This window comes from Colobus angolensis, unplaced genomic scaffold (assembly GCF_000951035.1).
Source record: "Colobus angolensis palliatus isolate OR3802 unplaced genomic scaffold, Cang.pa_1.0 Scaffold16, whole genome shotgun sequence".
Lineage (NCBI taxonomy): Eukaryota > Metazoa > Chordata > Mammalia > Primates > Cercopithecidae > Colobus > Colobus angolensis.
The window spans coordinates 2,748,522-2,761,395 of NW_012114710.1; the positions used below are offsets into that span (position 1 = coordinate 2,748,522).

The following is a 12,874-nucleotide window of genomic DNA, read 5'->3' on the forward strand; positions in this document are numbered from 1 at the left end:
TGACAGGTGGTGAGTGTTTAATATAAATATCAGTTATTTTTATATGTATGTGCTACATATGCATGGTTTATTGTTGGCCAAAGCTTCTGGACCCAACTGTCTGGAAAGGTGGGATGGATGGTAAATACAAGAATCCTCTTCTACCTTGTTATTTAAGGCCTAGACTAGCGCGATGTAGCTTTTCTCCCATATCTCATCTTGGTTTTGTATGGCCCTTCCAATCTGCCATTGTGTCAGCAGAAGAAAGAAGAGAATTGTAGTCATTACTAATATTTAAAATTCCCCTATTTTCTACTTGGGGCTTCATTTTCCCTACCATCTTCAACCCTTTTGGAAGGAATGGTCAGGATATAATTATTCTTACCGTGTCATCATCATTTTTTCCTTCATGTGTTTTTTATGCATGTCACAGCTCTCCTCTGAAGTTAAATGAGGAGAGAGAAGGAGTGTGACCAACAACTTGTACCTCTTTCCTATACAGATAGGTGGAAATATGTTCCAGAACAACAGAGAGGAGAAAACTCCTCCTCTTCTGTTCTTACTGTGTTGGGATGGGGAAGATTATCCACCTTTAAGAAATTCCTCTTCATTTGACTTCCAATTTATATAGGAGGATTCTATTGACCATTATCAAAAGTGATTTTTAAAATGATCTATACTTTAAAAAAATGATTTTGGGAAATACTAAATGACCTTTTTTTTTTTTTGAGTTTAATCACGATGATAAAGACAAAAGGACTAGGGTCAAATCTCATAGTTTTACCCCCAGGATTTACTAGATGCTCAACAAATGTTTGTCAATAATAGTGAAGTAGAAACCAAAGAATAGGAAAACTGGTGTTGAATATTTACAAAATGCCATTTTTAAAGGAAAAAATGAGTCAGGGAAATAGGAACCATAATCTGAATGATTTTCATATCTTTGGCTGTTTGAGAAGCTGAGTGGATTCTTTATACTTGATTTCCAATGTGCAGTTCAGATTTCTTTACTAGCCTTCGATCTTGAGATCCTTGGAGCCAGAAAAGTAATGGGAAAAAAAAAATAAGTTAGCTGAATTTAGTAACACTGAGTTAGAAGAGAAAAAGACTGTTTCTTCTTACTGCTTAAGATGGGGGTCAGTATTACTTATTTAAATAATAGTTGCAGATATAAAGTAAAAATGGTTAGCACTAGAAGGGAGGAGAAAAAGAAAGAAAAAAGAAGACTGAGAAATAAAATTTACTGAAAAGTACTGAAGAAATAAAAGTAGTTCCCTTCCTCACTTGAAAATCAGATAATTTTCTGTAGCAAAAATATATAATTTTATTGATATTCTCAATGATAAGCAAATACTAATTTAACATTCCAAATTAAATTTAATCTGCAGTAGAAAATTGATCTAGGATTTCATTCAACAAGAATGTCTCGAAAGCGACCAGTGAGATAGTTTCATTTGAGACATTAGTATTGTCCTCTGTATCCTTTGTCAATCTTAGCTTGTTTCTGTTTTGCTGTCCATATCACTCTTACCCCCTGAGCTATGAATTTAGGTAAAAACTAGCCCTAACTAACCTTTTTAATTTAGAAATACTCATAGTTGGTTTCTATCTTCTTAGAATTGCCTGAATGAAGTCTTTGCTTTTATGCGCAGGACATTTTACCCCAAGATGATTTGTTCCTTGTTATGAAAGTACATGTTTGTATAGGAGTTATGTACAGTGACATATAATTGATAGGTGCTCCATAACTAAGAATCAAATGAAAATGATTTTGATTTTGTTTCCTTGTATTATCTAGACCAGTGCTTTGGAGTTAATGTTTACTGGAAAATGGTTAGGATTCAGTTTGATTGATAGAGGGGCATTAGTCTTCTAGCACTGCCATAGCAAAAGACCACAGACTAAACAACAGACACATATTTTCTCACAGTTCTGGAGACTGGAAGTCCAATATCAAGATGTCAGCTGGTTTCTATTGAGGTCTCCATACTTGGCTTGCAGACAGCTGCCTTCTCCCTATGTCCTCATGTACTCTATCCTTTGTGCAAATGTATTCGTGGAGTATCTCCCTCTCTTCTTATAAGGACACCAGTCATATTGGATTAAGGCCCCACCCTTACGACCTCCTTTAACCTTAATTACCTTCTTAAAGGTCCTGTCTCCAAAAACCGTCACACTAGGGGTTAGAGCTTCAACACAGGAATTTTAGGGAGACACAGTTCAGCCCACAATAAGAGCTGAATGATTATTATAAGATCTTAGATGCCTTTTCATTATATCATAGAAAAGATAAATCTGAAATTTGAAGCAAAATTCTTTTTACAGACTGAAAATTTAAAAACACATACTGCTATCGAATGTTTAGAAACTGGAGAACAGAAATCATCCTCCAACCTCACCTCCTTAATTGTTAACACCCATGACATATTTTATTGTTCGTACATACACACAGAGAGCATACATGCAAATTTTAAAATTCTTTACACGTACATACAAAACACATCTTTTTGCACATACACGTGTACATCAAAATATCTTTCATATAAACATTTTTCTATAACACATAATCTTGAGAACTATTCTTACAGTTTAACATTAGGTTGTTTTTAATTTTTTACTGTTATAAATAATGTGGTGATGAATATCTACAAGCATATACTCTTTCTGTATAGATTTCTATAAGTGGGCTTATAGGATTAAAAGAAAAATATAAATGTGTATAAAAAGCTCTCAGAACTTTCTGTGGAGGTTACAGGAGGATATAGGTGTAGGTTATTGACAGTGTTGGGTTGGGTGGTAGATTTCTTTCTTTTTTTAAAAAAGAAGAAAAACCAAAAAACAGAGAAAAAACTTTTTTTTTTTTTTTGTAGGGATAGGGTAGAGGTAGGGAAGATAAAGAATCCTTTCATTTTCTCAGAAGTTTCTTTTCCATACTCTTGAACATAGTCTTAGTAAGTACACCAACTTGACTTGAAAAATCTTTAGTTTTTTCTATTTTTCTTCTACAGGTTTTACCTAGTCTAGAATTAGAGCACTGAAATAGCAAATGGGGATCTAAATTATCACTAGAAAGCAATGTGACAGACTCTTACAATGATGCTATACTATACTATTGGTTCTGTCTTGTAGCCATATTTCCCTTCTCATCTTTTTCCCCCCTTCCTTACTCTTTTTTCTTCTTCTTTTCTGCCCTAAATCCTTTTTCCTATTCCCTTCCTGTCTTCTGCTTTTCTTCTTTTGTCCAGTTTTGCTTTTGCCTCTTCCCCTCATTTATCAGTTGGGATGATTTCAGATGCCGGTAACAGATGATCTGAATCAGATGTGCTTATTCCCCCGTGTAACTGGAACTCTAAAGGTAGGGCAGGCTACAGCAATCCAACATTGTCATCAAGGATTCTGGTTCTTTATATCTTCTGCTCTGCCATATTTGGGGTTGGCTTCATCCTCAGGCTGGTAGCAAGTGACTGCAGCCGTTCCAGACATCACAGCTAGATGTGATGATATCCAAAGGAGAACAGGACTGGCTCTTCTTGTTTCTCTATGTTTAAGAGTGTTTCTCTATGTTTAAAAGCCCCTCTGTGATGAGTTCTCATGTCTCATTGGCCAGGATGGGTCACATGCTACTGATGGAATCTCTTGGTGCCCTTTCTAGCTCTCCTTTTCTGGGCTGTTGTATCCATTCTTTAGCTGCTGGTACTATTGATTAAACAAATGAGAGGAGCCCCTTCCCTTTCTGGAGAATTATCTTTGACTGAATGAGAGCTGTATTCTCCTTTATAGTTTGCTATCAATGATTGACTGATAAGCAGCAAATGGCAGCTCCCTTGCCTTAGAGTAATTTCAGGACCAACGTTATGGTGCAGTTTATGCTCTAGAGCTCCCTGTAGTTTAGCTGAAGCTAAATTATAGCTGAGGCCATTCTTGCTTAGTTTCTTCCCCTACCATTTTCTGATTCCATTATTGCCTTTCTCCTGAGAGCTCTCCCTCTGTAAATCACGTGCAAACAAATCACTGTCTTAGGCTTTGCTTCCAGTGAACCCAGTATGAGACAAGAACCCTTGCATATGTCAGTCATTTGCAAAGGAGAGGATAGAATTACTATGATTGACTTAATCATTTGGGGTTTGATGAATATCTGAAAGCCAACCACAGTGATCCTTCTACCGTTCTTTCTCTTCTTTCCTATACTCCCCAATCTTTGTTTATCATCATCATGCATATTCTTTTAGATGCTTAACTGAATATATACCAACATAAATGTATTTTTCCCAACTCTTTCAATGATGTATCTAAAAATTTAAAACTGACTATATGTGTTAAATTTAAAAAAATTAGCAATTGCTGGTCCAACCTGGGGATAGGGGACCCATTAAGTTTTAGGGAAGTGATTATTAAATTCCTTGACATTAAAAAATTTATGCCATCCATCTTAATGAAATAAATGCATTTTTATTTACTTTTCACATTATTTATATTTTTGGACAACATTTTCTAATCTGTTATTTGAAAGCCAGCTGAAATTACATTGTTTGTGCTGATTTATATGTTCTTTTGACACTATTATAATTATTGAAACATGCTAATGTTTCTTTGAAAATTAGCCAAAAGCTATTGCATACTATATGTAATATATAGAGGGTATATTAATCCATTACAGTCTGTATTAACCCTTTGGGCAGTGAAGATCTTAATTTGATCTGATAACTTTGAAAGGTAGTAATAATAGGTGCCATTCAGTGAGTGTCTCCTGAGTGTCAGGCATTTTGCTGGGTACTTCATATCCATTGTCTCTACTTTTCATTATAATTATTCTGGGAATTTATTATCTTCATACTTTTATAAATGAAAAAAAACCCCGTGAGTTTAAAGGACTTAAGCAGTTTGTCCAAAGTCACATAGCTGTAATAACAGTAACAATTACTAAAGTTATGGAACATTTATTGTGCTCTAGGCACCATTCAAAGTATATTATATGGATTGACTACTTTGATCCTCACAACCCTAGAAAGACTATTATTATCTGCATTTTACAGATAATAAATTGGTGTAAATAACTTTCTCAGGGTCACTCAGGGAGTAAATGATGCAGGTAGGATTTGAACCTAAGCAGTGAGACTCCACTGAGCCTGCACTCAATCATTATGCTATATTACTATGTAAGAATTTAGTATGCAACTAAAACTACAGTTAAAAATTTATGTGGTGATTAATATTTTTTTAACTTGCTTTGACTGCTGTTTCTTAGTTTTAGGCCATTTGCTTGTATTTATTCCTTTTAGGGAATAAATTTCTCCAAACTTCCATTGTGGTTTTGTTATAAACCTGAGATTGTGATTGTAAAGCACAAACTTGACCTTTTCCTCATTTTTGTCTCTCTTTAGGTACTCCAGTTCAGAATGATCTGCAAGAATTTTTTGCATTAATTGATTTTGTAAATCCAGGAATATTAGGCTCTTTGTCATCTTATAGGAAAATATATGAAGAACCCATCATTTTATCAAGAGAACCTTCTGCTTCTGAGGTATAATTTACTCTAATAAATAAGTTTTTAAAAAGCCATATATCTGAGGAAATTATCCATAACTTCATATTATTTTGATTTAGAAAAATCAGTAGTGTGAACTCTTTCTTTTTCTCCACAATCCTTCATTTCCTGCCATCCTTATTTTAGAATATGACATCACTTGTCTAAAATTCATGAATAGGAACTTCACAAAGAATTATGACAATAAACATATAAAAATGTTCATCCTTACTAGTTTTGAAAAAAGTAGAACAAAATAACCAAAGTGACTTTTGTAATTTTCTATTGGTGTGTGTTTGTTTATTTAGAGATAGTGTCACTCTATGTTGCCCAGGCTGGCCTTGAACTCCTGGAGTTCAAGTGATCCTTTTGCCTCTGCCTCCCGAGTAGCTGGAACTGCAGGTGTACAGCACCTCCCCAGCTTGGATTTACTAGTAGTAGCAATTGTAGACAAGAGTCTCCTATTTGGAATGTAAATAGTTGGTTGGAATGTACATTGGCACAACACGGGGAAAGTTTGGCAATGTATATCAAAAGCATTAAAATTGTGTATATCTTGTGGCCTGACAATAATCCTTTTAGGAATTTATTATAAAGAAATAATAGTAGGTTTATTTAAAAACTTAGCTGGCCGGGTGTGTTGGCTCATTCCTGTAAACCCAGCACTTTGGGAGGCTGAGGTGGATCACGAGGTCAAGAGATCGAGACCATCCTGGCCAACATGGTGAAAACCCTGTCTCTACTTAAAATACAAAAATTAGCTGGGCATGGTGGCACACGCCTGTAGTCCCAGCTACTCAGGAGAATCACTTGAACCTGGGTGGCAGAGATTGCAGTGAGCTGAGATCGTTCCACTGTACTCTAGCCTGGCGACAAAGCGAAACTCCATCTCAAAAAACAAACAAACAAAAAAACCAAAAACTAAAAACTTAGCTATAAGGTATAGGGTGACCTTATGTCTACCAAAAAAAAAAAAAAAAAAAAGCCAGATGTGGTGGCATGTACTTGTGGTCCCAGCTACTGGGGAGGCTGAGGTGGGAGGATTGCTTGAGTCTGGGAGGTGGAGATTGTAATGAGCTGAGATCACATCACTGCACTCCAGCCCTGGGTGACAGAGTGAGACTCTGTTTAAAAAAAAAAAAAAAATGAAATAAAAACTTAGCTGTAAGGATAAAATATTAGAAACAGACTGGGCACAGTGGCTCATGCCTATAGTCCTAGCACTTTGGGAGGCCAAGGCAGGTGGATCACTTGATGTCAGGAGTTCAAGATCAGCCTGGCCAACGTGATGAAACCCTGTCTTTATTAAAAATATAAAAATTAGCCAGATGTGGTGGTGTGCACTGTAATCCCAGCTACTGAGGAGGCTGAGGCAGGAGGTTCCCTTGAACCCAGGAGGTGGAGGTTGCAGTGAGCCGAGATTGTGCCATTGCACTCCAGCCTGGGTGATAGAGTGGGACTCTGTCTCAAAAAAAAAAAAAAGCAAACTAAGGGAAACACAAATGGGAAACAAACATTTTTAAAGGTAGGACAATGGTTAAATTATGGTTTACATGTTGTATACAGACTATATTTCATTGAAGCTAAGATTCTACCAATTATATATTATTATTTTGTTATTTAGGAGACTGTGACTTCACTTAATTAAATGGTTATGCTAAACATATAAATAGATCATGGTTGGTTTTTCTGTCCCTATACTCATATTTTATTTCTTCTTTTAAAATTTGTTGGGAAGCAATTAGTAAATGGTTTATCATTATGAAATCTTTAATGTTCATTTTAAGTGTATTTCTGTCTATAACACTTTCATTTAAGTCTGCTATTTTTCCACAGGAAGAAAAGGAGTTAGGAGAAAGAAGAGCAACTGAACTTGCTTGCCTCACTGGACTCTTTATCCTCAGAAGAACCCAAGAAATTATAAATAAATATCTCCCACCTAAAATAGAGAATGTTATCTTTTGCCGACCAGGAGCACTACAGATTGAGCTTTATCGAAAGCTGTTAAATTCTCAGGTTGTCAGGTTCTGTCTTCAAGGGTTGTTGGAAAATAGTCCCCATCTAATATGTATAGGAGCTCTTAAAAAACTGTGCAATCACCCCTGCCTTTTGTTCAGCTCTATAAAGGTAAGTGCATAGTGTCTGAAACTATGTCAGGGATATGAGGGTTCTATAGTATATGAATCTAAGAGGGCAGATAGGGCTAATTTCTGAGGTTGCATTTGTGGGTTTTCAAAAAGCTCTGCAGGCTATCTAGCATGGTTCTGCTGTAGAGTTTATCCAGCCTTTCACTTGTTCTTCAGAGCATGTTCACATTCCTAGAGCTGAAGTAGGGAAGAGAAGGGTTTGAGGTACCGCCTTCTACAGTTTGTGGCCAATCCCCTTTGATACCTTATCTAATGCTTGGCCATGGTCTCCCTTCCTATTTTATGTTAATATAGTCTGTCAGTTTTGTTTGTTTGGTGCTAACAAATACAAAATTTGCCATTAAAAATAATTTTTTTCCCTCATTTTGAAAGTGATACATGATTGTTGCATAAAATTTAGAAAATTCAGAAAATCACAAAGAAAATAAAAATCATCTTAAGCTCAAACCATGGAAAAATCACATTTTGGTATTAATAATATTAGCTAACAGTTATTAAGCACTCATTATACACAGGTTGAGCATTCCTAATCTGGAAATTAGAAACTCAGAGTGCTCCAAAATTCAAAACTTTTTGAGTGCCAACATGACATCACAGGTGGGCAATTCCATACCTGATATCTTTGCTTTCTGATGTTAAGTGTGCACAGACTTTGTCTCATGTAGAAAGTTATTAAAAATACTGTATAAAATTACATTCAGAGTATGTGTATAAGATATATATGAAATATATAGCCGGGCGCGGTGGCTCAAGCCTGTAATCCCAGCACTTTGGGAGGCCGAGATGGGCGGATCACGAGGTCAGGAGATCGAGACCATCCTGGCTAACACGGTGAAACCCCGTCTCTGCTAAAAAATACAAAAATCAACCAGGCGAGGTGGTGGGCGCCTGTAGTCCCAGCTACTCAGGAGGCTGAGGCAGGAGAATGGCGTGAACCTGGGAGGTGGAGCTTGCAGTGAGCTGAGATCCGGCCGCTGCACTCCAGCCAGGGCGACAGAGCGAGACTCCGTCTCAAAAAAAAAAAAAAAAAAAAAAGATATATATGAAATATAAATGAATTTCATGTTTAGACTTGTGTCCCATGCTCAAGATATACATATGCAAATATTCCAAGATCTGAAAAATCTGAAATCTGAACCACTTCTGTTCCCAAGTATTTTGGATAAAGGATGGTCAACCTGTACCAATCACTAAGTACTTTATTAGTGTTATTTTATTTATTATTTACAAAACTCTATGGAATAAGTAATATTATTACCATCCCCATTTTTTTGGTGGGGAAATAGGGGCTCAGAGATAGATATATATGATCTTATTCTAGAGAAACTTCATGCTATTTATTTATTTATCGACATGAAGTCTTGTTCTTGTCCCCCAGGCTAGAGTGCAATGGCACGATCTCAGCTCACTGCAACCTCCGTCTCCCGCATTCAAGCGATTCTCCTGCCTCAACCTCCCAAGTAGCTGGGATTACTGGCGCCTGCCACCACGCCTGGCTAAATTTTGTATTTTTGTTGGAGACGGGATTTCACCATGTTGGCCATGCTGGTCTCGAACTCCTGACCTCAGGTGATCCACCTACCTCGGCCTCCCAAAGTGCTGGGATTACAGGCGTGAACCACTGCACCCAGCCTTTTTACTTTATTTTTTAAACAGAAATTATTAAAAAAAATAGAGATGGGGTCTCACTATATTGCCTAGGCTGGTCTTGAACGCCTGAGCTCAAGTGAGCCTCCCACCTCAGCCTCCCAAAGTGCTGGGATTACAGGTGTGAGCCACTGCGCCCAGCTGCCACTTTAAAAAAAACTAATTCTATATACAGTGATAAAAATTAAATGCTTTGGGCATGAAGCCCAGTAAAAATAGCCAAAAATTTCTTCATTAAAAGGAAGACCTTATAATGGCTCAGAATATACCAGTTAATTTAGAATATGTTTGTACATTCTTGAAGAAAGCAGCAGGGGGCTCTGAGTGTTTCTCCATTGTTGCCATGCAGCCACTAGTAATAGGTATAGGATACTTCAAATAGGATACATAATTTATAGTCTGACATTTATTCAGAAAAGCCTTTTCTCTACCTTCATAGCAAATAAGGATTGATATAAAAGGGCAGAAATGAGCCTTCTACATGTATAAGTAACCTTTAAGCAATGGCTTGTAAGTGTTTCTATTGAAACTAGATTGTTTCCCAAGTTCAATTAAGATGTTAGATCTTTCTTTAGGAAATGTGAGTGGAACGTAACCCGTAACAATATCATAACTGGTAACTGAAGTGTATTGGGTTACATGGAGTCAGAAGAGACAGTGTCCTGATTAGCTTGATATGAGAAGTCGAACTGGTAAATCTCTATGATGGAGATGCTGCATCAGGCTGTCACAGTATAAAGATACTATCTAATAGTCAATTATTAGTTAGTGGTACATATTATAATATCCTGGGAAGCTCTTACAATTACATTAGTCCAGGCCTCAACACATATGGATTAATTCAGAGTTTTGTTTGAGAGTAGGACCCAGGCATGAGCATTAAAAAAAAAGCCTTCTCAAGTCATTCTAATACGTGTTCTTTGTTAAGAACTTGTGCATTAAGATCGCCCATCTTGGCCAGGGCGGTGGCTCACGCCTATAATCCCAGCACTTTGAGAGGCTGAGGCGGAAGGATGCACTTGAGGCCAAGAGTTCGAGACCAGTCTGGGCAACACTGTGAGGCCCTGTCTCTTTAAAAAAAAAAAAAAAAAAAAAGATCACCCATCTTCCTGTACTCTGATTTAATATTCACCAGGCACCTTCTGTTAGGATTTGACTTTCCCTGGGGACGTTCTTTCATAGGACAGAATGCATGTGCATAGACTAATTGGTCTAAATAGGCAGGTCTCATAGGTCAATAAATTTTCTTTCTGACTTATTCAGTCTCTTAATTTGGTTAATATGAATAATTTCCCTACAGCTTAAGCATATTCAAGTTTCTGAAGATGAAAAACTGTATACTAGACCCTGGGCCTGTGGTCCTTTGATGGATGATCTTTCCAAGTTGTAGGCAGAGCTAACCTAAAGCAACCAGCAACTACTTCTTTCTCCTCATATGTCCCAGTGATAGAAATATTTTAAAGTTCCTAGTATTTTTAATCAAATGACTATACCTAAATATTGCTGTATTTTGACAGTAAGCCAAATTAAAATTAGTACTCTGTGCCCAGCGTTTTTATACATTTCACATAGGATTCACTGCCCTTAAGGTGTTTCTAGTATTACTAAAGAGGGGGTGCAACGCACAGGAAAACATTTGTGAAGCATAAAAAAGTCATTCGATCTTGAACAACCCTGGGGTTAGGGGTGCTGACCCCTGCGTCCGCTGTTGAAAATCCCTTTATAACTTGTATGACTTTTGACTCCCCCAAAAGTGAACTACGAATAGCCTACTGTTAACCAGAAGCCTTACCAGTAACATAAAGTCAGTTCACACATATTTTGTATATTATATACTGTATTTTTACACTAAAGTAAGCTATAAAAAGAAAATGTTATTAAGAAAATCATGAAGAAGAGACAATACATTATTCAATGAGTGGAAGTAGATCCTCACAAAGCTCTTCACATTGAGTAGGCTAAGAGGAGAGGAGGCAGAAGAGGGGTTGGCCTTGCTATCTCAGGGGTGGTAGCAGAGATGAGAGAAAATCTGCATATAAGTAGACTTGCGTAGTTCAAACCCATGTGTTCAAGGGTCAACTGCATATCATTAACTGCTCAATTAGATAAGGTCAAAGCTGAAATGTACTGTGTAATCTTAAAGGTTAAAACTCAGTGCAAACAAAGGCTATGAATAATCAGGTAGAATTTGCACTGGGTCTTTATTTAGGATTTATAGGATTGGGATAATTGAGCAGCAATTTATAGGATTGGGATAATTGAGCAGTGAAATGAAAAGTATTCCAGACAAGGGGTATAGGTTGAACAAAGTTTCAGAAACAGTGATAAATCTGGTAAATATGGGAAAGAGTTAAGAGACCTGCCAATCCTAGGAATTTAACCAAAAAACTGATATAGTCATTAATATCTCTGATCTCTAGTTATATGTTCACATATCAGCTAGGCAGTTTTGGAGGGGGAATTTCAGAGGTGCTGATAATCACCTTGGAATAAATTTATTCTACAACTACTGGTGAAATAAACAAAAAGTATTGTTATAAGTAAGAATAAATTTCTCTGTTAATTTATTGGTGAACTTCTTCCTTCTTACAGAAGAAACTGGTAAGATTAAGTAAACAATTGTGCTTGTTTTTGGATATAAAGGTGTTGTATGAAGCCCACAATTCAGGAGAGAATACTAATAAGGAGGGAAGGAGAAAGAGGAAAAGAGAAAAAGATTTATCAAAGATGCAAAATGTTAGCGTTTTAGAGAGAATGGATTTTGTATCACCATTTGCCCTTTATTTCCCTCTCCTTTCTTCGTCTGCTCCTACTTCCTGTAGTTACATGTGGGAAATATTAATACTACACTTGCAGGGTGAAGGTAGCAGGCATCATGAGACTGCGTTAGAACTGCTCTGTAACTAACTCAGTAGAATGCATGTTACTTTTTTCAAAAATGATCAAATCATGACCTATAAAGATTTCCTAACAGTTTCTTGGACTTTTCAGATAGTTGTTAATCTTCACCTTTTTCCCTCTAGAATTTTAGCATTTTCCCCTCCTAATTAAAAAAACAAACGTGAGCCAGCATTAACAATCATCATTTTGAATAGGAAAAAGAATGCTCAACTTGTGATAAAAATGAAGAAAAGAGTCTATACAAAGGCTTGCTAAGTGTGTTTCCTGCTGACTACAACCCTCTCCTGTTTACTGAAAAGGAGTCAGGAAAACTACAGGTGCTGTCCAAGCTCTTAGCGGTTATCCACGAACTTCGACCTACTGAAAAGTAAGATCAATTTAACAAACTTGTAAGTGCTCATAGAGTTTTAGTTTGCACTATGTCTTTACTTCCTACTTCCCTTTTAAAATAAGAAAACATAAAAAATAAGTTGTTTTCTTCTTTGGGAATATGGTTAGCTTCCAGTATTTTGTAAACTTGTAATTAACAATGTGTTTATAAGTTTTAAGAAAAACTAAACATATGTAGTTTAAAAACCTAGTGATATTTTCCGATATATAACGCTTGTTTCTCAATTTTCTTCAGAATCCTTTCTTCTTTTACTGTTTCTTAAATATTGATACACCTTAGGATTTT

General features: G+C 36.5%; 1 protein-coding gene across 2 annotated transcripts in view; it reads left to right on the forward strand.

Moving 5' to 3' along the window:
- RAD54B (RAD54 homolog B (S. cerevisiae)) overlaps positions 1-12,874 on the forward strand; it is a 102,546-nt gene that overhangs the window by 75,440 nt on the left and 14,232 nt on the right. For both annotated transcript variants that reach the window (XM_011937021.1, XM_011937022.1), the window contains 3 exons: positions 5,361-5,500; positions 7,340-7,630; positions 12,393-12,565. In XM_011937021.1, coding sequence (XP_011792411.1) covers positions 5,361-5,500; positions 7,340-7,630; positions 12,393-12,565 — 604 coding nt within the window. The remainder of the gene's footprint in view (positions 1-5,360; positions 5,501-7,339; positions 7,631-12,392; positions 12,566-12,874) is intronic.